Source organism: Corvus hawaiiensis, chromosome 10, assembly GCF_020740725.1.
Source record: "Corvus hawaiiensis isolate bCorHaw1 chromosome 10, bCorHaw1.pri.cur, whole genome shotgun sequence".
Classification (NCBI taxonomy): domain Eukaryota; kingdom Metazoa; phylum Chordata; class Aves; order Passeriformes; family Corvidae; genus Corvus; species Corvus hawaiiensis.
In genome coordinates, this window is record NC_063222.1 from 15,943,970 (window position 1) to 15,968,867 (window position 24,898).

General features: G+C 45.3%; 2 protein-coding genes across 3 annotated transcripts; both read left to right on the top strand.

The window, feature by feature from the left end:
* Window positions 1-5,915, top strand: APOD (apolipoprotein D). Its single transcript, XM_048314943.1, has 5 exons — window positions 1-149; window positions 1,108-1,261; window positions 1,523-1,644; window positions 3,440-3,528; window positions 4,749-5,915. Exons 2-5 carry the CDS (start codon window positions 1,139-1,141, stop codon window positions 4,982-4,984), a joined length of 570 nt encoding a protein of 189 aa, XP_048170900.1. The 5' UTR covers window positions 1-149; window positions 1,108-1,138; the 3' UTR covers window positions 4,985-5,915.
* A 1,903-nt stretch (window positions 5,916-7,818) lies between these two features.
* On the top strand, window positions 7,819-22,612 carry PPP1R2 (protein phosphatase 1 regulatory inhibitor subunit 2). Of its 2 annotated transcripts, XR_007205699.1 has the most exons (8): window positions 7,819-8,011; window positions 12,594-12,701; window positions 13,126-13,203; window positions 13,505-13,608; window positions 14,774-14,953; window positions 16,173-16,380; window positions 17,851-17,901; window positions 19,211-22,612. XR_007205699.1 is itself a non-coding variant. In XM_048314307.1 (7 exons), exons 1-6 carry the CDS (start codon window positions 7,866-7,868, stop codon window positions 17,853-17,855), a joined length of 621 nt encoding a protein of 206 aa, XP_048170264.1. In that variant the 5' UTR covers window positions 7,819-7,865; the 3' UTR covers window positions 17,856-17,901; window positions 19,211-22,612. The 2 variants fall into 2 exon arrangements, 1 of the variants encoding a protein (XP_048170264.1); XM_048314307.1 differs by lacking the exon at window positions 16,173-16,380.
* Window positions 22,613-24,898: the final 2,286 nt, after the last annotated feature.

Here is a 24,898-nt window from a genome sequence, read left to right on the forward strand (position 1 = left end):
AAACACGTCGAGGACCAGGGAGTGGCTTGTGCCAGAGCTGAATAATGATGATCCCAGCACTCTTATAAAGAGAAGCGGAGAGCTCACCACAGAGCTGTTCCTTGCCGCCCTGGCCCTCTGCGGAGCATCACTGCGCCACATCCACCAAGGTATGTCTCAACTGAGAGATTCAAAATGGGAACTGTCTGGGTCTGCAGCGGGGCCTGTGCCCGCAGCTGGAGACAGACTAGGCTTTTCTTTTAAACTTGGGGAAAATGTTACCACTGCTCCTGTAGAGGAGTTTCTAGCCAGAGATGCAGAGCAGCCCAGTGCTGCAGGGTTTGTACATGCCAACCTGCCCAAGCAGAGCCCAAAGAATGTGGGCAGCATCCTGGCTCCAGCAACCACTTGGGTGCAAGCAGCACAGCTCCTGCTTCTGCTCTGCAGGAAAACCTGTCCTTTCCTCCCCATTCCATGCTTTTGGGGGTTGGTTCATGTTGTATTTGGTGCTGATTTGAATCTCTACCAACTTCCCCACCTTGCAGTGCTGTGTATATCCTGGCACACAAAGACCCCTCCAGAGGCAGCTGCACTGTCTCTCCCACCATGTTGCAGTGTCAGGCAGCCCTGGCATACCTGAGGATGTCCCTCCTGGCATGCAGATGTACACTGCAGGTGTACACCGCTCACTTCCATGTCCTAGGGCCCCAGCTCTGCCCTGGCTCTGGAATATCTTCCTTGTGCTCCACCATTTTAAAGCATTTAAAACATCCCTGCATTTCCCCTTGCCTCAGCTTTGGACAAACAGTGATGCTCCTGTGGGTCCTTGAACATGTGTCACCCCTGCATCTTGCTAGGTGCCAGATGTGGGTGATGAGTACAAGTGTTCTCACCAGGCATTGCCTGGCTTTTTGTGGAGCTGCTTGGCACAGCCTGGGCACAGGCAGGGCTTATGGCTGTTTTGGGCTTGGGACTTCTTTGGCACTGTGCCTTTGTGCTCTTCTCATGATCCTTTCCTCCTTGTTGTGCCCCTGAGGTGCCCTGCTGCACATCCTATCCCATGTGCTGTATTTCACACAAAGCTCTGCTCCAGGGAGGCCCCAGCTCAGCTATTTTCCTTCTCCCCAGGTCCATTTCCCGCCTGCTTCCCAGTGCAGCCATGCTGGGCACAGCAGTGCGGCTCTCGGTCCTGCTCAGCCTCTTCAACATTGGGAAAGGCCAGATATTTCATGTGGGACCATGCCCAGATCCATCAGTTCAAGAAGAATTTGATATCAACAAGGTGTGAAAAGTTTTCTAAAATTCTCATAGGAGGTAGTGAGTTAAGCTAAGGGGGCATGGGACTGACAGCAAACTGCCTGGGTGCAGGGGGTGGTGGCAGGTTTGGTCACACCTTGTGCCACAGCTGCCAGCTGGGTCTGTAGCTCTGCTTACCCCCCAATCCCAACCACTGAGGGGCAAAAACTGTACTGACAAAGGAGCCAGACTGCTCTGCCTCAGCCCACTCATGTTAAAAACACGTCTTTAAACTTTCTTCTGTCAGTATTTGGGGAAATGGTACGAGATAGAGAAGCTGCCCTCAACTTTTGAGAAAGGAAGCTGCGTCCAGGCAAATTACTCATTGAAGGAGAACGGGAAGTTCAAGGTGATCAACAAGGAGATGCTGTAAGTGTTTGTGTTTGGACCATGTGCTCACTGTGGCAGTGGCACTCCTGTCACCTCTCTTGCTGTGCTGGGGGTTCATTTTTCTCTAAATTGCCTGTCTGGGGGCTGTGGGTGCTGGGGGAGGCACCCTGTGGTTGTGGTAGCTCTTCTGAGAGATTTGGGTCTCTGATTCCTGCCAGTAACCTGACGATCACCAGGTCTCTGTCTCATTGTCCAAGGTGAGTGATAAGAAAATAGATCAAATTTACATGGTGACTTCAGTATAAAATTGCCTGGATTTCCCCCCTGACAGATTTGTCAGCCCCAGAGATGGCTGAGAAGTTGGATGTCCTGGGTCCCATTCTGGGGGAGATCATGGGGCTGGTCATGGGATGGCAGCTACCTCCTTGAGCTCCTCCATGCTCAGAAGTGTCTGTGCCCTGTGCTCCTCTCTGCTCCAGAGAAAAGAGACACAGGGAAAAGGGGCAGGGAAGGTGAAGCACATGACTAATTTTTGCTTAAATATTTGTCAGCCTATTTCTGGAGCATTTACCTTGCACATGTAGTAACTACTATGAAAGGGGATCAGAAATCATTGTCAGTTTAAATCAGTGGTAAAGTGAATGCTTTTCCCTTTATTAGGAAATTAGGACGTTTTGCAATTATCCTGAGGCCTCCTTGATTTCTGCATGGACAGATGCCAGTGTTAATTCATCTGTTTCCATCACCAGCCTGAGCTGTTGTGGGCTGCTGCTGTGAGGGGCTGAATGGATGAGAGGGAGCGAGCAGCGAACACAGCGCTGTCCCCTGTGCTCCTGGCATGGCATGGGGACTTTGTTCTGGCTCACAATAACAACAGTGTAGGAACACATCCCTTGTGTCTGGAGCAGAGCAGCATCCCTGCCGTTCACTGGGTGCCCAGCACTGTCTCAGCAGCTCCAGTGCTTGGGCTGTGCCTGGCAAACAGCTGGACATTCATTTGTGCCTGCATTAATCTGTGTGAGATTAATCCAACCATTGCTGCCACTACTGCAGCAGCTCAGGACCCTGAAATATTGGGGATATTTTGGGTCAGGTGTGCACTGTGCATGGCTCCAGCATCAGCCCCTTGACCTCTGTTGCTGGCAGCATTCGCTTCTGCCTTCTTGGCTGTTCCTGTTTTACAGGGAAGCATGGAACTTTCCTGCCTGATAGGCAGCTTCCAGGTCTTGAGGCATCCGTGCAAAAATGCAATTATAAGATGGGCAGGTCAAGTCTTAGGGCTTGCTGCCAGCAGGGCAGTGCTCTGAACCAGCAGCCAAAGAAACCCTGGCTCACCATACTGGTACAGGTAATTTGTGTGCAGAGGAATGTGCAGTGAGCTGGAAAAAACACAGGTGAATAAACAGACATGAATATGTGCCTTCTACAACTATCAGGAGCTGAGCTGCTCCCTGGCACATCCAAGATTGTGGATGGGATCCTCCCATCCTCCCATGCTGGATTCCTCCCATCCAGTGCAGAGTGGTCTTGCTCTCCTTCTTCTCTGTTATTGTCACCCTGGAACCAAAGAGCATCCTGCTGGCAGGGACGCTTGGAGACCTGCTGGGGTGGTTTAACCTGGGAGACCATCTTCCCAGCTGCGCCTGGCCCAGGACCTGCTGTGCCCTGGGTGCTGCTGAAACCATCCTCAGGGATGCTGCGCTTTACTAGTACCTATTTCAGCCACCTCTTGACAGGTAGTTGTGTCAGGAGGGATGATTTAGTGGAAGTGAAAAAAAAATGATCTCCACTTCCTTCCTGGCTTTATTTCTCACCTTTGTCATTCTCCCCTTAGTGCCAATGGCAAAATCAATGAAGCTGAAGGAGAAATCATGCACATGGATGTAAAGCAGCCGGCCAAGCTGGGTGTCCGCTTTAACTGGTGTAAGTGTGTGTGGGGAGGCTCCCCAGTGTCCATGGCCTTGGCAGTGCTGTTGTCTGAGCATTGTGCCACGGCACCAGGGGTCAGAGACAGCAAAGCAATGGGTACAGCTCCCCGTGTGACTTCAGCACAGCAGCAAAGGGTTAAAAGAGACACTGTGACCAGCAGGCAGTGTTTTGGTGACACTGATATGCCATTTACAGCAACAGCCCCCTCAGTGGTGAAGCACTCTTCACCAGCTGATCTCAAAGCAAGAAAGATCAGCAGCCTTGCCATCCCTCCAGGTCATTTCACAGATGGGGATGGGGAGGTGGGGAGGTGGGGAGGTGGGGGAGGCAGCCCCTCAGTGCTGCATGAACCAAGAATAAGCTTGTTTCTCTGCATACAGCAGTACAGCTACTTGCCCACGCTGCCTCTACGTACAAATGGCTTTTAATAAGTATTAATAATATGGTTTTGTTTGCTTGTTCCTTCCCTTGTCACTGTAACACTCAACAGGGGCCAGCTGAGGTGCAGTGCCACATTGCACAGTGCTTTCCTCTGTCTGCAGCAACACCAGAAAGTGAGCTGCAGTCTCCCCTTGGATCACTTTTTATTCTGCTCCGTCACACCTTTTCTTTGGCAGTTTCATAGCTCTCTTTCACAGAGGGATTACTTGGAGAAATGGCTGGAGGAGGGGTACTTGCAAAGGAGGTAAAATGACTGTTCACGAGCACAGTCAGACTTAATTCTGTGCTGGTACAGCAACACCAGCAGCCGTTTCCCTGCAGCATGTGCAGCCCCAACCACCTTCACCAGGTACGAGCCCCAGAGAACAGCGCTGGGCTTGGCTGGCTCCTCAGGGCAGGGTTCCCCATGGCAGCAGATGGTGGTTTGTGCTCGTCCTATCACCAGTGTCAGCTCCCAGTCCTACAGCTCCTTCCCGGCAGCCTGCACCCTCACCCGGTGAGGCTGGGCTGGCTTTCATCAGCCCAGGTGAGCTGTTCAGGTCATCGCATTAACTTCCCAGCAAGACCTTCCTAGTCAGGGCTTTGTGTCTTTTTCGAGTTCCTCTGGGCAGAACAAGGAGTCCTGGAAAGCTTTTATAAATTATAGCTCCCTGTACTGACCACAAGTATGCAGCAGCCAAAGTGGGAACAGTCCCAAGAACTGTGGCTGTGGTGCTGCAGAGCTGTCCAGAGATGGTTACACATGGAACTCATGGTGCCCTCCTCTCTCCTAGTTATGCCTGCTGCCCCTTACTGGGTCATTTCCACCGACTATGAAAACTACTCTCTGGTTTACTCCTGCACTAACATCCTCTGGCTCTTCCACATGGACTATGCCTGGATTCTGTCAAGAGCTCCTGAAATGCACCCAGAAACCGTGGAGCACCTGAAGAGTGTTCTCCAGTCCTACAAGATTGACACCGAGAAAATGATGACCACTGATCAAGCCAACTGCCCTGCTGAGATGTAACTCCTGGCTTGTAGTGACACAGCACTAGACCAGAGATAAACTTTGTTGCTTGCTTTATTAGCCATTAGAATTTCTCTATGTACCTGAGAAATTTAATAACCTCTTTGCTAATAGTAGTTTGCCAGCCCAGAGTCACTCCTTGCTGTTGTTCCCTCTATTGCTCTTCCCCCTCTTTTTGTCTCACTCTGACTTTTGCAGTGTAAGTGACTGAATCAGTCTTAATGGGTGAAAGAAAGAAACCCTGAAGTGCAGATGTGAAACTCTGCTGTTGCTATGAGTCCTCCAGCATGTGGATGGGAAAGGGTATGAGTCATGATGTGGAAGTATTAGTCCTGGGGAAAAATCATTCATTACACAGCCCCACGTTTGTTTCCAAATTTCGTCTTGACGCTTCTGGTCCTGTCAGGAATCTACAGTGTCTGAGCTACACTGTGGGCACTGCCTTAGCATCAGCAACATCCAGATCATCCTGCAGCCTGGGAACTGAGGCTGGGGGTCTTGAAAGTTTTCTGATGCAGGGATGTAGGCATATGTTGCTGCTAAGTCAGCAGACCTCCTTGCTAGAAATCAGATCTTGCCCTTTGTATTTTAAATCTAAAAATGTCCAGAGATTCAGCATCACTCCATCCCCAGTGTCTATATGTGTCCTTCTCTTGCCTCTAATGAGATTGGTCCTGCACTCCCAAGGGACCAGCTCTGACTGTACTTGTAAGCAGACATAAAGAGATGGGGCTGCTCCCTTGTTCTCTCTTCCAGAGGCTTTTCCCTGAACACCAGGAGACAGCAGGCTCTGGCTGACATCCTGCCCACTGCTGTTGCACATGCCGAGTGCCCGCGGGTGCTGCATCTGCCCTGGCAGGTGTTCAGCAGGCACTGCAACAACTCTGCTTGAATAGCATTCATGCAACTCATTAAAAATGAAATAAAAATACCTACTTCGGGCCTTTTGTACCTTCCCAGCTGCACAGCCTTTGCACAGCAGGCTGGGGGGCTCAGTGTGTGGGGCCTGCCCCTCCTCTGAGGCCACAGCACTGCCAGAACAAGACTGCAATGAATGTAACAACCACAGCTGAAGGGAAATGGTTTGTTCCAGGAGCCTGGAGCTCTTTCCAGCTCTCCAGGGTTGGATGTATGGGCACCCTCCACCATCTGAGCCATGCCAGCAAATTTGTGTTGTGGCTTTGGCTGACAGTGACCCCCACCTCCTGCTGCTTTTATTGACATGAAGAAACACTGATGTGAATGTAGAATGCTGTAAATCTGCAGGAAACATTCTACACTTATTTTGGTGGGACCCTGGTGATATGGGTGTGCTGCAGAGCACTTTCTTGCCCTGGGAGAGCTACAGGAGCTGAGCAGAGAGCCAGTATGTCACTAATCTTTGCCAGTCAGAGGAGGCCAGGATGGGAGGGACCAGAAACAACTGCCATGTTTAAGTCATTATCCCTTTAAACTTTCAAATCCTAATGCCACAGTTCCTGTGACACAGAATTAAGCATTCCACATGATTTTTCAGGCTCTAAGGATGATGGACATCCTAGGATACAAACAAATGCACGGTGGCTCCCAAGTGTGTCAGAGTTTGGGTGTAATCATTTCATCACTGCTTCACTGGGTTCCTATTTTTCTTCTCACATGGATGGTGCTGCTGTAGCACTCATTCCCTGTGCTGCAATGCCACGGCACAGTGGCTGTGCAGGCACTGAGCCCTAGGGGTGGGAACCTGCAGCCCCATCAGCTGGGCAGCCACTGCCCCTGGATCTCGCAGGGAACTGGCATCTCCAGGTGCTGCTGAGAAATAGGAGTGTTTCACTCAGAGACAAAACCCTGAGATGCCTGGTCACTCTGGAGACCATGCTGGCTCCTTTGTTGGGCCACAGAGACTGTGACAAACCTGAGCTGCTCTGGCAAACAGATTGTGCCAGGGGCATCTCTGCATGGCGGCACAGAGAGCTCGGGGACACCACAGCACAGCTGCAGCCTGTCCTGCCACGTGCAGAGGATGTCCCCAGCACAACAGCACACACATGGGACACCCTGCACATGCGAAACTCTCGAGTGCATGTGGGAGTGCCACACTGGCTCAAACCCCACACAGTCCCAAGAGCTCCACAGATGTGCAGACACCCCCAGGGCAGCACACAGCTCCCAGTGTGCAGGCTCCATGTGTGGGCACCGGCCCTCTGCACATGCCAGACCTCCGTGTCCATGTGTCCTCATCAAAGTATGTACGTATCTGAGGGGGAGATGCCAAGAAGATGGAGCCGGGCTCTTCTCAGCAGTGCCAGCCACTAGGATGAGAGGCAATAAGCAGAAACTGATGCACAGGAAGTTCCACCTGAATATGAGGAAGAACTCCTTTACTGTGCGGGTTACGGAGCACTGGAAGAGATTACCCAGAGAGGGTGTGAAATCTCCCTCACTGGACATATTCAAGCACAATCTGGACACAATCCTGTGCAGTGTGACCCCTTCCAACCTGTCCGATTCAGTGATTGTGTCCATGTTCCCGTGTCCCTGTGTGTCTGTGTGTCCGTGTATCTCTGTGCCTGTGTGTCCCTGTGTCACTGTGTCTGTATGTCCATGTATTCATGTCCGGGTGTCCATCTGTCCGGGTGTCCATCTGTCCGCGTGTCCATGTATCCGTGTCCGGGTGTCCATCTGTCCGGGTGTCCATCTGTCCGGGTGTCCATCTGTCCGGGCCCGCACTCCCCGCGCGTGCAGAGCGCCCCCTGGCGGTCGCGCGGGAGCACGGCGGGGGGCGCTGTGGGTCCGCCGGCCGCCAGGGGGCGCGGGCGCGCGGGGCTGAGGCGGCGGCGCCGGCGCGGGGCGGGCCCGGCCGGGGCGGTGGCGGCGGCGGAAGCGGGCGGGCGGCGCGGCCATGGAGGCGCCCTCGGTACCGGACGCCTCGGCGACGGGGCGGGGGCCCATCAAGGGCATCTTGAAGAAGAGCGGCAGCAAGGCATCGTCGGGGGCTCCCGTTGGGGCGCGGCGGACCAACCAGGCCTGCGACGAGGATGAGCACGGGTGAGGCCCCGGCGGTGGTGGGCGGTGGTGGGCGGTGGTGGTGGTCCCCGCGGGGCCTCCCTCCGGCCGTCCCGCTCCTCCGAGGGGCCCGCGGAGCGGGATCAGCCGGGCGGCGTCTCCAGCCGGGGCTGCTGCGGTGCCCCGTGCCCGGGGGGATGCTGCGCGGGCGGGGCGGGGGGTCCGTGCCGTGCCCCCCGTGCGGCGGCGGGCCCGGAGCTCGGCTGCGCTCGGCCACGGGGGTCAGGCAGTGGGAGCTCCTGCCGAGGCTGGAGCACCGCTGGGAGCAGAGGGATGCCGGCTGTGCACCTGGGCGGAGGCGGGGAGCGCTGCCTGCACGAGGCCGGCGGGAGCTGTTGCCGTGGCTCCTGCCGAGGAGTGGCTGTCACCTGCCAAGTGTGGCAGCTCACAAAGGGTTTTATAGATGCTACGGGGATAGCTCACAGTGTGGGAAATGCGCTTGATTTATTCTCAGCCTTCTCATAGGCAGCTCATTTCTTGTAATCAGAAGCGTGTCCCTGGAGAGGGGACCGCTCCTGGGCTGAAACATCATCAAGATATATTCTCCGCTGGGCAGGATCCATCCGTAAAGATCTCACACTTGAGAATGTGCCCAGGCAGAAACAGGAGAATGTGTGGTTTGTGATTTGAATGACGTGAAAATCTGGGTTTAATTGTAACATGCCGAGTTAGTCCAGATATGCAAGAGTGGTCTTTAGCTGGCCAGCGCCTGTCCTTGATGGGTAAGAATCCTACACTTTTCTTGATGCACCTAGCATGTGCTGCCTGCCGTTGCTCTGATTCTTCATCAAGGTATGATGAGCAAGGTCTGACCTGAACTGTGTGTTCACAAATTTGCTTTGGACAGTTTTCTTTTTTTGACACCTCACTCAGTATTGCAAGGAGAGAAATAATGATAAAATAAAATGGTCATGCTGTTGGGGTTTTTTTTTGTTATTATGGTAATATTCCTTTCATCGTTGCCTAGTTAAGTCATGAATATAGTCTAAAGTCAGCAAGGTAAGAAAGAAGAGGTTTTGGGTTGCAGTGTTGCTTGTATTAGCTGCTCTTTTTTTGAGAGAAAACTTTCAACTGAATGAATGAGATTATGTTTTTGAAGCAGGTGACTGTAAGTAGCATATGTTACACAAATGTGATTTTTTCTTTTCTTTTTCTTTAGTTTTAATACTGTGTAGCTTGATGTGTTTAGTACCACACCAGACATAATTTACAACTGGCTGTTGGTTGCCTGTGTTTCATTTTCTGCAGTTTCTTTTGTACCATCTTTAAAACTGAGTAGAAATTGGAGTATGAACTGATGAGTGTATGGTATATTGGTTATTGCATGCAGTAATTTCCTGGGAAGCAGTTAGTGGGCTAGAGTCCAGCTTCTATTTCCTGTTTACTAATGTCAGCCAATAAAGTCAGTTAGCTTAATACTGAAATTGCCTTGCAAGTTAGAAGATATTGGCTAAACCTGGCAGGCTGCATTAGAAGATTTCCTGGAAAGATCAGTACAGGGTATTTAAAGCTGGTTTCTGTGCAGGTATTATTTTTGGTTGGCAGTGTATCAATATAACAGTGTTATTTTTGATTTCAGCAAAACAATTTTGTTTTTTGAAGAATGGGAAGTAGTACAGTTGTGATTTTCCTTTGAGATTAAAGACTAGTTAATAAATTAAGGTATCTGTTTTTGTAATTCTTCTTCTTTTTTCTAATATTGAAATTCAGGTCTGAATATCTTTAAAAATACCTGTAGATGAAAGAGCTTACTGTGTCAGCTGTCTTCTTTTAAAGCACCATGTTCAGTAGAGCTCTCATATACTTGCATCATTACTGACCCTGTGCTGCTGTTAGTGGTGGTAACATTGTTTGGAAAACTTCCTTAATGAAAATACGATGCAAGAGGGAAGCTTGAGAAATTTGGACGCCACTGGAACTGCATCCTAAGAGCTGAGATGGTGGTTTAATGGCAGATGCGTTCTTGGCATTCCTGGGGTACACTATTTTTTGCCTTCAGACCCCTGTAAGAGCCTGTGAGCGACTGGATGTGATATTTTACAAAGGAATTATGGAAGTGTGTGCGTGTGCACAAGCAGCTGTGGTGGAAGAGGTGAGTCTGCTATGCTAGGAGCAAGTGAGGTGTGAGAGGTGTTCCTTGGTTATTACTGTTGCTAAAATTTCTTGCCTGCCCACACAGGGGTGGTGTCTAATGAAGTTACTGTGTATTTTTAGAAATGTGAGAAAATACACATGATAATTTCTGAGATTTTTAAAATCTCATTTTCCTAAGGAAGATTATTAGATTTCCTGTTTCTGTCTTTGAAGGGGTGTCAGGATGCATTTCCCTGTGACGATCCTAAGGTATGTCATTAGTGCTGTGCTGTGCAGACATGCCTAAGCATGCAAAACAGGAGACAAGCGAGGGAGGTGTGAGTTTTCAGAGCACTTAGTCATTCTCCTGTGATGGCTTTTTCCAAGCAGGGGTAAAATAACATGTTTGTCTCTTTGCCACTAATGACTTTTTTTTCCTCAGGTGGACTTTAAGTTATGCTTTGGGAGGTGCTCCACAGCCAAGGCTTTTAGTGTTGGAATCTGAGTTTAAAAAAATGAGTGTGAAAAACTAAGACACTAAAAACCTGTTCAGTCTTTTATTTATGACTCACTGACTTGCTTACTGTGGGCTGTCTCATTTCCAGCACAGTGCATGCCAAAGGGATTGTTCCAAGACCGGCAGTATTATTATTAGGTGGAGTTGTGAGCCTGGGCTATAAACCTTTATGTGCTCTGGGCAAGTGAACACAAAGCATGTGATGGGAATTTCTCCCATCTGTCGTATTTCCTCGTCAGCTGTGCTCTGTCTCTTTACAGGGGCCGTGTACCCTATCTATGTACCATTGTCCGAGTGCTCTGGCTGGTAAAATCCTCACTGTGCGACCGAGTGAGCATCTTGTGTTGATCATGGATGAACTTTAGGCTGTGTTTAACCGGGAATTTTTCGACTCCTAACCAGACAGCTTTGAATGAGTGGCGTTCCTAGACTGGAGTTCTTGCTTTGTCATCACGAAGCTCATGACTCCCCGCCCTGCCAGAGCCACGATTTGACTCACGTGTTGTCCGCTTATGCTGCAATCCTTGTGTTTGCACAAAATGATTAAATGGACCTGAAGCCTCGAACATGAGACCTTGGCACTGGCTACTGTATGCTGAGGGGATTAAGATCACTCAATTTGTATTAATTTCTGGAGTGTAAGCCTGTGGCATGTAGGATTCAGCATCAACCCCCACTTTTTTTTTCTTTGTTTTTTTTCCCCCCACATTGTATTATGTAGTGATCCTGTAAACGTAGAATGTAGTTTGTGCTTGGAATTTTGCTTTATCAAGTTTGTTTTACAGATAATATTCTGCTCAAGAGCACTTGTGTTATTGAGATTGAGTGTCTTTCAGAACTGTTACTGGAGTGGTCTGTGTTTAAACAAAAGCAGTTAAGTGGAAGTCTTCCAGCCAACTGCCCCGCCCTCCCTGAAAAAACCCAAACAACAACCACCCCAAACCAGACAAAAACCCCCACAAAACCCACGAAGTCCTGTAATGTTTGCTTCCTTAACTAATATTTTGCAACAAGAATATATTAATTTGTAAAGTAATACTAAATTGTGGAATTACTGTATTATTCCAAAATTAAATTTATTGGCTTAATCTAAGGGAAAGACTACCTTATATGAAGGTTGCAATAACCTTTATAGAGAAAATCTGTAACATGGTGGTATGTGTTGATTAAACATTTTTTTGTGGCTTTTAGACCAGTGGAGACATGGCTCTTCCTCTGGCCACAAGACAGTTGCTTTCCTTGTGGCTTATATATTTTGTCAGTGAGCAATCAGTGTGGGTGAGCTTAAGTTTCTTCAAATTTACATAAAATGGTACATTTTCTGGTTGACTGAGAAAATTTTAAATAATGTAGCATCACTGGTGCCTGTCTGAATAAAATGTGAAACTACCTCAGCTTAATTATAGCAGTGAATCAGTTAGCTTATGATTCCAATTTAGGATGACAAAAGCAGTATTAATAGCCAGCTTGTTCTGTGCTACTTATTTCACTGCAGGAGGGGATTTGTTGGTTGCTATTGTTTATGTAACAGTTTTGCTAATAATCATTCCAGTTCCCTCAGCAGAGGTGAACTGAAAGGCATGGGGTTCTGTTGAAGTCTTGTGGGTTGTAGTAAGGGGAAGAATTCTCTTTTTACAAGCTGCTATAAAATCAAACCATTTACAAGATAGTCATTGAACAAGAACAGGAGTCTCTGAATTATATGAATAAGAATATGTTTATAGATCACTGAGTTTTGTTTAGCTATTGTGACTTGTTAGGGAAATTAAGTTGCACTGATAATTTGTCATGACTTAAGTATGTATAGAACAGTATTTAGTAGTCATACTTTGAACATGTCTGTGTGTCATAAGAATATTTTTTGTGCTTAGTATGTAGTAGAGATCAGATGATGTTTTAAAAAATCCTTCTCTGGTAAAGCAGAACTAATTGTTTTAGGATATAAGAAAATTTAACTTTCTTCTCTTATTTCAGTAAAAAATCCCAGAAGTGGGATGAAATGAACATCATAGCTACGTACCACCCTGCAGGCAAAGATTATGGCTTGATGAAAATTGATGAGCCAAGTACTCCTTACCACAGGTATGCGTGCTAAAGTGTTGTCCTGCATTCTGCCAGGTGGAATTGTGGATTTAGAGCAAGACTTACTTTGTGGGTGATGTAGTATTACTGGGTGTATGCAACATACTCAGATCTACAAAGCTTCTAAATAAGGAGAACAGTCTAAAAGGACAAAGTGTAAAGGACAAAGTTTAGCAGGTTTGTTCTAGCAGACTTTGAATGGAATAAATAAGTCTGACTTGTATTGATTTTATTTTTTTCAGTACTAGAATATAATGCTGTTATATCCATATTTAAAGTAGATTTGGAAAGCTTTTAAAGCATTAAAGGAGTCTTTTAATTGAGTGTTGTAATTAATTGAATGTTGTAAGGTTTTGACTGTTTTCTTGAGCAAACTACAAACTTGAGCAAATTACTAAAAAAAGCTTTTTGTTTGCCCTCCCAGCATGATAGGAGAAGATGATGAGGATGCAGTGAGTGATTCAGAATATGAGCCCTTAAGAGCAGATGTGTTGAGTAAAAAGTAAGTATTGTAATAAAAAAATTGTCTAAATGTTAAGGTAATCTGCTCTTTCCTGGGGTAGACTTTCTTTATGGAAAGTTGTTGCTGGTTTCTCTAGAAGCTGCATTTTTGGTATTGTCAAATTAAGTCGATTTCAGGGTTTGATAGTGCTACTGGTAATTTAAACCTCTTGCAGGTTGTTACTGCATATAAATACGGCAAAAATAATGAACAAAGCTATTTGTATGAGTGTTCTGAAATATGTATTTTAAATAGTGAAAAACTTGCTGTTTCAACATTTTGTATTGCATGATTTATGTAGACTGGCAGCTGCAGCTGAAGGTAGAGGACCCAAGATTATAGCAAGGCAAGAAGAAAGCAGTGAGGAGGAGGAAGATGATGAAGAATTAACACCTGAAGAACAGGGTAGGCATAAGTTGTTTTCTTTCTTTTGTTTAGGCTCTTTTCCTACAAATAGTTTCAGATTTTCAGTAAGAAATATTTGGGAAGAAGAAGTACTATCAGAGAAATGTTGTGATTTTAAAATAGGGATAGATAGTGTTTGAACAAATATGCTGCTTGTTTCTAATCAGGAATGTTTGGTTTGGGATATACATATAAACAGGAATTTGCTGCTGTTGGCTGCCTCCCTGTATACAAGCTTAAGGTGTGGGAATTCCTGCTAAGACACCTCAAATAAGAAGTTCTGGTTTGGGGATGAAGGAGTAGTTCTTAATCTGAACATATTTCAGGCAGACTTAATTCAATGAGTATCATTGCAAATAAAATGCTGTTAATTGCTTGCAAATGTACAGATGATATTTCTGTTGTTCTCAAAGCAATTGGTAGATGGATGCAGTAGGAAGTCTACAGTTATTCCAAAGCAAATAGCATCTTTAACATAGATGTTGTTTCATGTTAACTCAGACTTGAATGTTTTGAGGGAACAGTCAAACGGTACTTCTAAGGTTTCAGGGCTGTATTATCTAGCTGGTGCTTCTCAAATTTCCTGGCCTCAACTTTGGGTGTGTAACTTTCTATACTAAAGGAAGGAAAAAATGAAGTGTTGGGGCTGCCAGTAAGCAAAGTTTATTTTAGTTATAATGCATTACTGGTGGAAATGCTAATGTTTAATATATGGAGCAGAGTTGGCTTCAGGCCATGGGGAAAGTGGAAAATATTTTCTTCTACACATGTGGTAAATATATTTCTCATAACTGACCTTTGGTGGCTAGCCAGGAGTCAAGCCACACATTTGCAAAAGTTCATCTTCTATCCCAGCAGTATGTCTCAATTTGTCCTTGAGTTTAGTTAGAAACAAGGCTTGTGAAGCCTTGGAGTTTTGTGTACTTTTACCAGATGCTTCTCGTGGTTCAGACTTGCTCTTAGTTTCAAACAGGTCCTTTTAAAAGTGCTTCAGAGGTTCCAGTCCATCAATTACTATCCTTTTTGTAAGTCAGACTCATCTTAAAAGAACACTCCACTGCTTGAAGACACTAATTTTAATTCAGTGAGTTCCTCCATGAAAAAGATACGAGTTGTTTTTTTTTTTTAAGGGAAGAAATAAGTACTTCCATTTATTTGTCCACAGAGAAAAAGAAACAGTTCGAAATGAAGAGAAAAATGCACTACAATGAAGGAAGAAACATCAAACTGGCAAGGCAGCTCATTGCAAAAGAACTACATGGTGAAGAAGAGGAAGACGATGAGGATGAAGAGATGCGTGATGCTGCAGAGGTAGAAACAATGAGTACAGAAGCTACCGAACATGGTGAGCTACTGATTAATTAAACAGCACCTGTAAGTACTGGTGGCCCTTTGAGCTGTTGGGAAATGAATATACTCAAGTGTGAGAATGACTAGAAGGAGTACAGTATGTATGTAACACTCAACGAACAATGTTGCACACTGTCTTGATAGGTAGATTTGTAGCATGGAAAAAAACCTATCAGTGTTGATAAATAGCATGTAGGCTTTTGTTTGTTGTGACATAACAGAAAAACAAACACCTCCTGCTTCTTACCATTTTCCCAACATAACTGACTTTGGCTAGTGAAGTTGCCAGCACCATTTTTAAAGGAGGAGCAGTCTTGTACTGAACACTTTAGCAGCCACATGGGAGAGCCTGGCTTTTTGTTGTGGGTCATTTCCCATTCTGTTCCAAATCCATCATGTAGCCAGCAATGGGAAATTACCATCAGTGTTTCCTCCCCGTTGAGAGGACTATATCTATCTTCCTGAGGAAGAACACTGTAATGTAAAACTGCTGTTAGGCCTTCAATATAGACTTGTCCTTGAGCAGAAATGTTCATTTCTATAGTATGGGATAAGACTCTCAACTTTGCTTTTAGTGCAGCTACTGGAAGTCTGGGATGTTTAGGTGGGAGCTGTTGCTGGAACCTGTTTCAGGGCTGTCCCTTCATAGGAAACTCCTAAAACTATAGAGGCTGACACCTTCTCCTTCATCTTTAAACTCCTCTCTGGGTGAAAAGTCTTAGACTTTTGTGGTGGTATTCTGGTGAATAATTACAGTTCACTCCCCACCTCTTTATGTAACAGCACTTCGAGTAAGTTTTTGGCATTAAAAAACCACACATCTGTTGTTCATGAGACTGGTGGCAGTGAAGTCTGTAAGCCTTGTTCATCTGTGATTGGCAAGGCTATGAGATATTAGCATGGTCTGCAGACTTGGGAAGATGCTGCATGGGTTTAACTTGGTTCACATCTGCTTTTCACAACCATGTGAACTAGGAACTCTTCTAAAATTCATTTAAATCCCACGCAATAAAACGGTGATTTGCAAAGTTGCGTGTTTAAGTTCTGTGGATTGCACCTTTGCGTCCTGTTATTTATTACAGGAGGACTTATTCCTTCACAATTATTCTGAAAGGGTCATTTGGTATGTGTCTGAGACCCATTACTGGACTGACTTTATCCAGTAACTTAACACAGGCCTTATAATGGCTATTTACTAGAACTTCACTCTCCAGGGGAAAGGAGGGCTCCAGTAGCCAACCGTATGACCCTTCTGCATGGCCTGAAGCTGCCATCTCTCTGCACTCTGCTGTAAAACAGAGGCAACTCCGCTCCCCAGCTGCATTCGCCAGTGGAAAGAAGGCAGACCTTTGCAGCATTTTTCCATCTCTATTGTTGAAGTCCATTCCACCTTCCTCATAACCAGCTTCAGAGCCACAACTGGTAATTATCAATTTTAGACTGCTCATGGCTAATAGATTCCATAAATGTAACTGTCTGCCAGTGTAGCAACCCGTTAACTAACTGGTTCACCTCCACACCATAGCATGTAGAAATACTTTCCTTTAACCTGATGTAGTTCTCAATTCTTCACTTTTCTATCATTCTGCTTAAACCTTCATGTTTTGCTATCTCCTAATCTCTATATCAGCTATCACAGCCTTTAATCCCTGTCCTTGATCAGTTCTTCTGAGGTTAAGTACTGGTCTCACTTTTGTAGCAGCTGGTGAATTGAATGTCCTCAGACGGATTATGTGACAGGGTTGGGCAAAGGATGATGGGATATGGACAAAACTCTTAATAAACCAGTCTTCTGCCACTGCCCACATTTTAAGAAATTCCTGCACTGAGATGAGAAATGTTCAGCACATAGCTATGTAAATGTCAAAGTTTTACTGAAATAACTTTTTTGAAATTATATTATTTATTGCTCTCTCATCTGTATTCTGAGGGTACAGAAGAATCTTCTTATTCATAAGTGTTAATTAGAGCTACAGAACATTTCTCAAATAGATGGCTTTAACACTTGTTGCTTGGGTTTTTTTGTCATTGTACTTTTTGGTCATGCTGTGCTTTTGGTTACATTAAGCACTTGAGCATTTAAAAATTAGGCTGTTTCCTTTGTGCAAGGTAATCAAATACTATTAATATTCATGTTCCTGAGAACAGTGTATGGAAAGATTATTCACCTGGATAGCTTTCAAAGAGCTCTTTGACTTGAAATTGTATTTTAAAGTGTTTTTGTCTAGAGCAGAAAAGGGAGGGTTTCCTTACTCTTGTACTGGGTGATGCAGTTGATTTTTGCAATGGCTTGTTTTGCCTTCACTCTGTTAAACTGACTAACAGTCCTGATGCTTTTAACTGCAAAGAAAATCTCCTGGGTTTTCTGCATGTTGTATTGTAGCTGTATTTTTCTATATTCTTCCATGACTTGAGTTCTTGGGAAGTTGTGGAGATCATGAGGTGATGTGGCTGCCACTCAGCTATTACACCAGTCACTCTATGTGAGTGAGAGCTGCTATGCAATGTCTTTTTATTCCAATGGAATAACATGACTGCAGTACTGACAATTGTTGCAGGTAAAGATGTGACATAAGAGGCATTTCCTAGTGGTCTGTTGTGACTCTGGGGTTCTACTGGCTCCTGAGTTGTTTTTCAGGCAATTTGAGAATCTCTTCTCACTTGGAATTTTTTTATCCGTGAAGATCCCTTAAAGATTCTATGCTTCTCTTATCTGATGTTCCTTTCTACCCTCTAATTCTGTCTCGTTTGTATTTGAGTAAAACTAACAGTACTCTTCTAATCTCTACACTCTGCTTTCAAAGAAGGGGCTAAAGACTCAGGGCAGGCTTAAGGAGGCTCCTGTCTGATACCACTAGGTCCACTAACACAAGTTGCACTTCTTGGTTACAGACTGAGATTTCCTGCTGATTGAAATGAAGATGGCCAGTCCAGTCAGTGATGGTGAGAACTCTTTGTATATTTTTGCTCCTGCCTTCATTGTGGCTACGAAGTGTTTTAAATGGATGGATCATTCCTTTCTTGCCTCAAGTAGCCATACCTTACCCATGCATATGGATTCCGGCAGCCAAGCTCTTTTGTAGAAAAGAAAGTAGAAGTTGTAACAGACTGCATATGGCAGGGGGGTTGGAGCTGGATGTCCTGTAAGGTGCCTTCCAGCTCAAACCATTCTGTAATTCTATATTTGCTTGCTTCAGCATTTCAGCTTCTCTGGCTACTTGCTATTTATGACTCCATGAATAACATAAATAGACTTTGCCAGCAGAAGTGACCTTTGTTTCTCTCCATAAAAACCTTCCCTTTAGAAATTCTCTTTTAAATCACTGAAGGAAATATTCCTGATGTAGGTAAATTTAAGCATGATGATTTCAGTTCAGACCTATCTTCTGCTACACGAAAGTATCAGCCAGAGGGTGTTGTCTGTAGCAGTTCAGTTGACAAGCAGTAAGACTTTTGTTCTCTCTTTCTGGTTCATTTAGCTGCATTGCTCTGCTAACCCTGCTCAGATGGCACCCAGCAGCTGAGCTGTCACTGACTGGGTGTGCCCTTAGGCCTTCGGTAGATACAGAATATGTTGTGTTTTCTTAACCAGGGCAACCATCACCCTAAAGATGAATTAAGTGAGAAGGCTGGGAGCGCACAGCAATCAGTTCTGCTGGTTAACTGTGCTGTTTGCTTGTTAAACTGCATGTTACCAAATCTAACTCATGCCCAAGCCTAACTGGCCTTCTAAAAAGAATATCATCATTTTGATGAGGTATTCTTTGATCAGCACTAAAGACAAGTTTCCTCTGATTTATTGCTGTGCTTTTGCTCAAAGCAATGAGTTAACAACTTCCTGAAAACACAACTGACTGTACTCCTTCACATATAAACTTGGGGGTTTTTATTTCAAGTGTCTCATACGGAACTGAAATTTGACCTGGGAAATACTATGTTTGCTGGTGTTTCAGGAACCTCATGTGTTAGTTCTAAATGCCTGAGTTAAATCCTCCCAGTTCCAGGGGTGGTGAGCACTCAGTGCTTGGTGTGCTGAACAGTGGTGTTGGCCATCTGTTTAGAGCATGAAGATGAAATAACTATTTTAGAAGTTTCTGCACTCTCCAACTAGAAGCTTATACATTGCTAAGATGGGTTGGCAAACATTGTCTTTGGAGAAGCAAAGATGATTTCAGGAGGATATTTGTGTGTGTTGTGAAAATATTCAATGGGTGTGAAGAATTATCTATTTTTTGTAATCTTTCTTACGCAGCACATGTTACTCGTGACCAGCTGGAAAGTAGAGCACACAGCATAGAAGAAATCTGTCCAGAACTGTAACTGCTTGTCAAAGACACAAATATAAACATCGCTTCATGATTTTTGCAATTAAGGCTCTTAAGAAGCATATCAGTTGCAATGTTGTATTGCCAAGAATGTTAATTTTAGACTTGTCCATTAGGCAGAAAAAGCTGTCTAATTGATTTATTCTTGTGCCTAGTATTTCATGGAGAATACTGCTTCATAATCTGTTCAACCAGAATGGCATTCCCTGTATGTATAGCGCTGATTATCTTGCGTGATGTACTGTTACTCTTGCTTTGAAACACTATCTTTTGGTTTTTCACTATTTATTTGAGAGTGTTCTAGATGTGGTGTCTCATATGGAAAGTTTTGGGATTCAAGAGCCAGATGGTACAGCATATATCAGATTGACATGCAAGCTATTTATCAGATATGTTAAGCAGTTTAAAAAGGGATTATTCAAGTCCTACAACTTTTTTTTGTAAAGTGTTGACCTGTTAATCTAGATTTCAGTACGTTTTTACCTGCACTTTCCCAGTCTTTAGAACAAGAGCTGTGTTATTTCTTAAGAGCAGTGTTTGGAATTGGTTGTTAGTTTCTGACTAAAGCAGTACTAACATTTGGTGGAGGGAATGTTTTTACACTGGAAACGGCTAACTTGAACTTTGCATTTAACTGTCATAACCTCTTCCATCGGGACTGGTTGTTTTGTGGAGCTCACCCTGGTTTATTGTGAGAACATGCAAGTTTCCTCCAGCTTTTCTCTTAAAAATCACATCCACTGTTACTCTTCTGGCTCTTGTTTCAAATGTTTGGTTCTTTCCAGTTGCATGAACAGTGTTTGTGCTGTTAGCACCTGAGGAAAAACACCCAGCCACGAGGAAATACACATCAGGACTGTGAAGATGTGCTGAGCTTAGGATCTGGCTGTTCTTTATTAAAGATAACTGCTGTTGATCTACTCGTTTGGGGTTGGCAACTTCCATACTGAAAACCACTGGTCTAAATCTTCCTGTGTCCATTGCAACTCACAGCAACTGCTTTTGTAAAATGAAGGCTTTTTGGAAGCTAGAAGGGAAACTGCCTAATTCAAATACTTGTTTACAGTGTGGTTATATAGCCGTAAAGAGGGATTTTTCACCTCCAAATTGCTGTAAAAACTTCTCAGTGGGTGGAATTTGACTGGTGAATGTTCCAGTATTCAGAGTAGTTCCTGGGTTTTATTATACAAATGAAGAATACACTTAAGCTTTACCTTGGTTATGAAATACAGTGTATATCTTAATTTTGATCTGAATTTGATATGTTGCAAAAATCCATATAATTATATGGATCTATTTTAAAATGTCTTTTTCTCCACTGTATATGTGAAGTTTGAATAAAGGAATGAAAGTTATTTTACAGTTATATGCATTCTCAAGTGTGAGCTTTCCTGGAGTCCCAGAAAAATTGAGAGTGAATAAGGCGATAGGATGCTGTCCTTTGAAAGATTTTTACAGGAGTGATTCATTAGACTGGATGCATTGCCAAAGCTACCTGTGAGTTGTGCTAACTGGGTTTTGTAGTGCGCCATTCCCAACTATCTCCTCTCCTTAGCAGGTAACAGGGTAGTCAATTGTGGGTTAGTTAATCTTCTAAGGTCCTGAATCAAGATTAATAGCATCTTTTCACAAGAGCTGAACTCTTGATTCTGGCCAGTGTGGTGATGCTAATTTTTCAACAATGGAGAATGCTATTTCTTCTTCTATCAGAAGTGGTCACTTCTATAGAGTAAACAAGGGCAAAGAGTAAGCATTTAGATACTTCTGACTCCTCAAGTCATTTACTGAAGCTTTCAATTTGGCTCCCAAGAATAGGATTTCAAAACTTTAGGTTTGTACCCTTTATATACCAGCTTGCAGTGTTCAGAGTGTTGGCCTGTGTGCACTGATCTGTATTTCAGAGTAAGCAGCTGCTGGCCTGGCCTGACGCAGCTGGGCACTGAAGTCCTGCCAAGAGCACAGCAGCGCTCAGCACAGCCGTGTCACTTTCAGACTGAGCATGGATGTGTTGACCAATGTGTGCAGGTAGCACCGATGTGTTCTGTGAGGCTGTGGAACTTACCACTTGTACTTTGTGCTAAGTACACATGGGTACTTCATAGCTGCAGTTAAGGTAGAATCCAGCAGCAGCAGCTCTTACCTGAGCTAATATCCTGCCCTCCTTGACCCCCTACTTTCTTGTGTCCAAGGCCATTTTGGTGCTCAGCAGTGTTTCTTTGTACCTTACAAGGTCTAACCAACAAACTTTGCTAACTTCCAATAAAGACCTTTCCTGTAATGGCTTCCAAAATCCTAAATGAAATGAGTATGTAGCTTTGAGGCAGGTACAGTACACAAATGCATGAAGATGGTTTTGAATGAACAGCATAATGTATAGCAGGTCCCTTCATCACTCAGGTGATTTTGAGCTGTCTGGGAGATGTCTCTTTTTCTTTGCCACCAAGCACCTAAGTTCCAAGTTTGATGCCATTTTGAAACTTGATTTAGTTTGGGGTTTTATTAAACGCTTTATTCTCTTCATTCTTCTCAGTGCTCGCAAAAATTCTGTTCACGGTGCTTCTTCATCTTCCTCAGCAGGAGTGGAACCCAGTGTCCCTGACACTGCTTCTAATTGAAAGGCTGGTTTACTTGCTTTTCTCTGCTTATACCTTGATGCATTTTAAAAGCTACATCTGGCAAGTTTTACTTTGCAGTGGCTCCAGAAACTCCATATAGCTTTTTTTACAAAGGGATGTCTGATTTCCCTCTGCTTGAGAAGTATCAGTTAGAATTCCCTGCTGAATGGAAACAAGAACAAATGCTTTTTCTCTTTTTACGTTTGATGGGGACTTAGCTTGCATGCACATCCTTATCTTTAGGTGCATATGGTAGAGACTCATTTGTACAATACAGAGTGGTATAAAGAGGAAACAAACACAGCTCTTACTTATGTGGACAGTGAGCTCCACAGCACCATTAATTGTGAAGCTTCTTGCACAGGTTTAAGTCCTCAAGCTGCATCCTGTTTAGAGAAAGCATTTTCGGTATGCTTCCAATAGGAAGATCACTTGCAAATAAGAGCCTTAACTCATGTGTATAGATTTTTTTTTTTCTGTCTAGTTTCTTTCCCACCAGCTTGTACATAATTCATAGAAACTGCAGATACTTTTTCCACAGCTCACTCTCTCATGTGAAACATGGACATCTTACCAGAACTCTTTGTTTCTGTAACATGCTTTTTTGTGGTATTATGATGCCATCTCACAAATGTAATTATTCTGTTTGAAACCAGTATTAAGTGTCACAACATAAATAAAATCATTGTTTTCTTTACTGCCTTATGGCACTAATACTAATGTAATGTTTGGCTTCTTGGAGTTCTTCAGAAGAAACTGACAGCTAAAATTTGCAGGTGTGTTCATAGATAAATTCTTAAACCAGTATTGCAATTTCCTCATGACTCCTATTTAGTGTAACTTTGATGTAAATTGGTTTGTTCACACAGTCAGATTTGCTGGCTTGCCTAGACCTGAGGGTAGATTTGGTAACCTGAGTCATGAACTTAAGATAGCAGCACCACAGAAAAAGTTGCATTTTTCAAGGTATTTTTCTTTGTGTGTTGTAGGATTTAAGCACAGCTGGTCTGTCTCTTCATGGTCAACACTGAGTCATCACTTGCTAGCATGGAGTAATGGAAAATGACTAACACCGACTACTCCTTAGGAAGTAAAACTGTTCTTCAAAACAGAGCTGGGTTCTTTTCAATTGCATACTTTAGTTGAAAAGGGATTTCACAACATAATTGCAGTGTTAGTGTTACAAATATTTCTTAACATGCTGCTTGTCCTGAGTAGGTGTGACTTGAATCCCTAATGAAAATAGTAGTAGTTTGGCTAGTTTTGGTGAGGGACAGCTCACAAAAATATACAGTTGTTACATCTGTGTAACTTGTAGTTTGGTTCTGACATTTCACCAGTCTTAGAAAAAGAAAAAAACCTGACACCCTAAACCACAACTGACTGAACCAAAAAGTGTGTCCCTCTGCTTCTGTGAAAGGACACCTTAACTGAGGGAGGGACAGTAAGGGTACAACAGGCATTCAGCTTCTTGGAATGAAGTCTTATGTTCCCCTCCATCCTTCTGTATTGACTGTTTCTTCTAGTAATACTGAAAGGAAGTGGAGGAGAGAGAATGGGAAGAATATGGAAAAAGGAAAGAGAGAAAAAAAGAAGTGAAACTTAGTGCATATGCTGGGGTGAGGTGTGAAAGCTGCAGGGGATACGTGGGCTTGCTGGAAGCAGGTATGGCAGCTCCTCAAGCTCCTGGAGAAGCCAAGAGTGAACATCATCTTCTTGTGTCAGCTTCCCAGCACGGCGTCCTTGTGACTGCAGGATGGAGCCTGTGAGGTTGTGACTGCTTCATCTTTGACAAGTTTAACTTGGATAGCAACTTTTACATCTCTGTCGCTGCTTTTGAGGAGGAGTGGGGATGGCTGGTGCTCCTTTGTCTGTCAGTTTTACATCTGGGAACAATAAGCAGCGCCTAACTGGTTAAAGATCTTTTTCTGTATTCTTATGAACGATCAGAAATCTACTATGTTCTGCTGTCCTTCACTGCAAACTGGAGAGAACGAACATGGTCCTGTTCACTCTGATTCACTCTACTTCAAAATATGATGCATCCTAGTTCAGAAAGTATTCTCGGACAAAGGTTCGGTAAGAAACCCAAACATGCACACTTGATAGTCCTTGACAGGAAAATCTGCGGTTTGCATTTCTCCGTCAAAAACTCCTTTTGAGTCTTCCCCAGGAGTTACTTCCTCGATTTAGAAGTGAATCACACTGAAAGGCACCCGGAGCTGGAGCTTTCTTCCCGCTGGCGGCACCCTCAGCAGGGACACTGGCTGCCCACGGGAGCGCGTGTACCCGCGTGACCAAGTGTGTGTCCCTGTGAGCCGGTGTGAGCCCATGTCAGCCCCTGTGTGTCTCTCCGAGCCCGAGGTGCTCTCCTACCGCAGTGCCCGCCCCACCGTCCGCTGCACCGCGGCCCGGTGGGACAAGGGGCGGGGCCAAGGCTGGGGGCGGGGCCCGGCTGAGGGACCGCTCTTGACTTGGGACAGCTGCTCAGGGGCCCCGGCCGGGCCTTCCCGTGCGTGTCTCAACCCCGAGGGAGAGGTTCCCCGGTTTAGTGAAGAGCTTTAATTTTAAAAAAATCAAAATACCAACAACCGGCTGAGCAGGACCCGGTGCCACACGGCCCGTCCCGCCCCCGGCAGCGTCACGGCGGCGAGCGCCGGGCGGGCCGGGCTGTGGCTCCTGCTGCGGAAGCAGCGGCGATGGAGCTGCCGATTGGCGGGGGGCGGGGCTGTCGCTCTGAGCACGCCGGGGCGGGAGCAATCGCTGCGGTGCCGGCGGTTGGCTGCCCCTCCCGAGCGGCCACGCTTATTGGCTGCTCTCCCCACTGGGCCCTCCCTTCTCGCGTTGTGATTGGCCAGTGCGCCCCTCGGGCTCGCGGGCGGTCGCTGCTGGCTGCCCGGGCCGTCAATCGCGCCCGAGCGGGGCGGGCACAGGGAGCTCCCGCCACGGTTCCCGGCCCGAGCACCGCCCCCGCCCCGAGCACCGCCCCCGCCCCGCCCC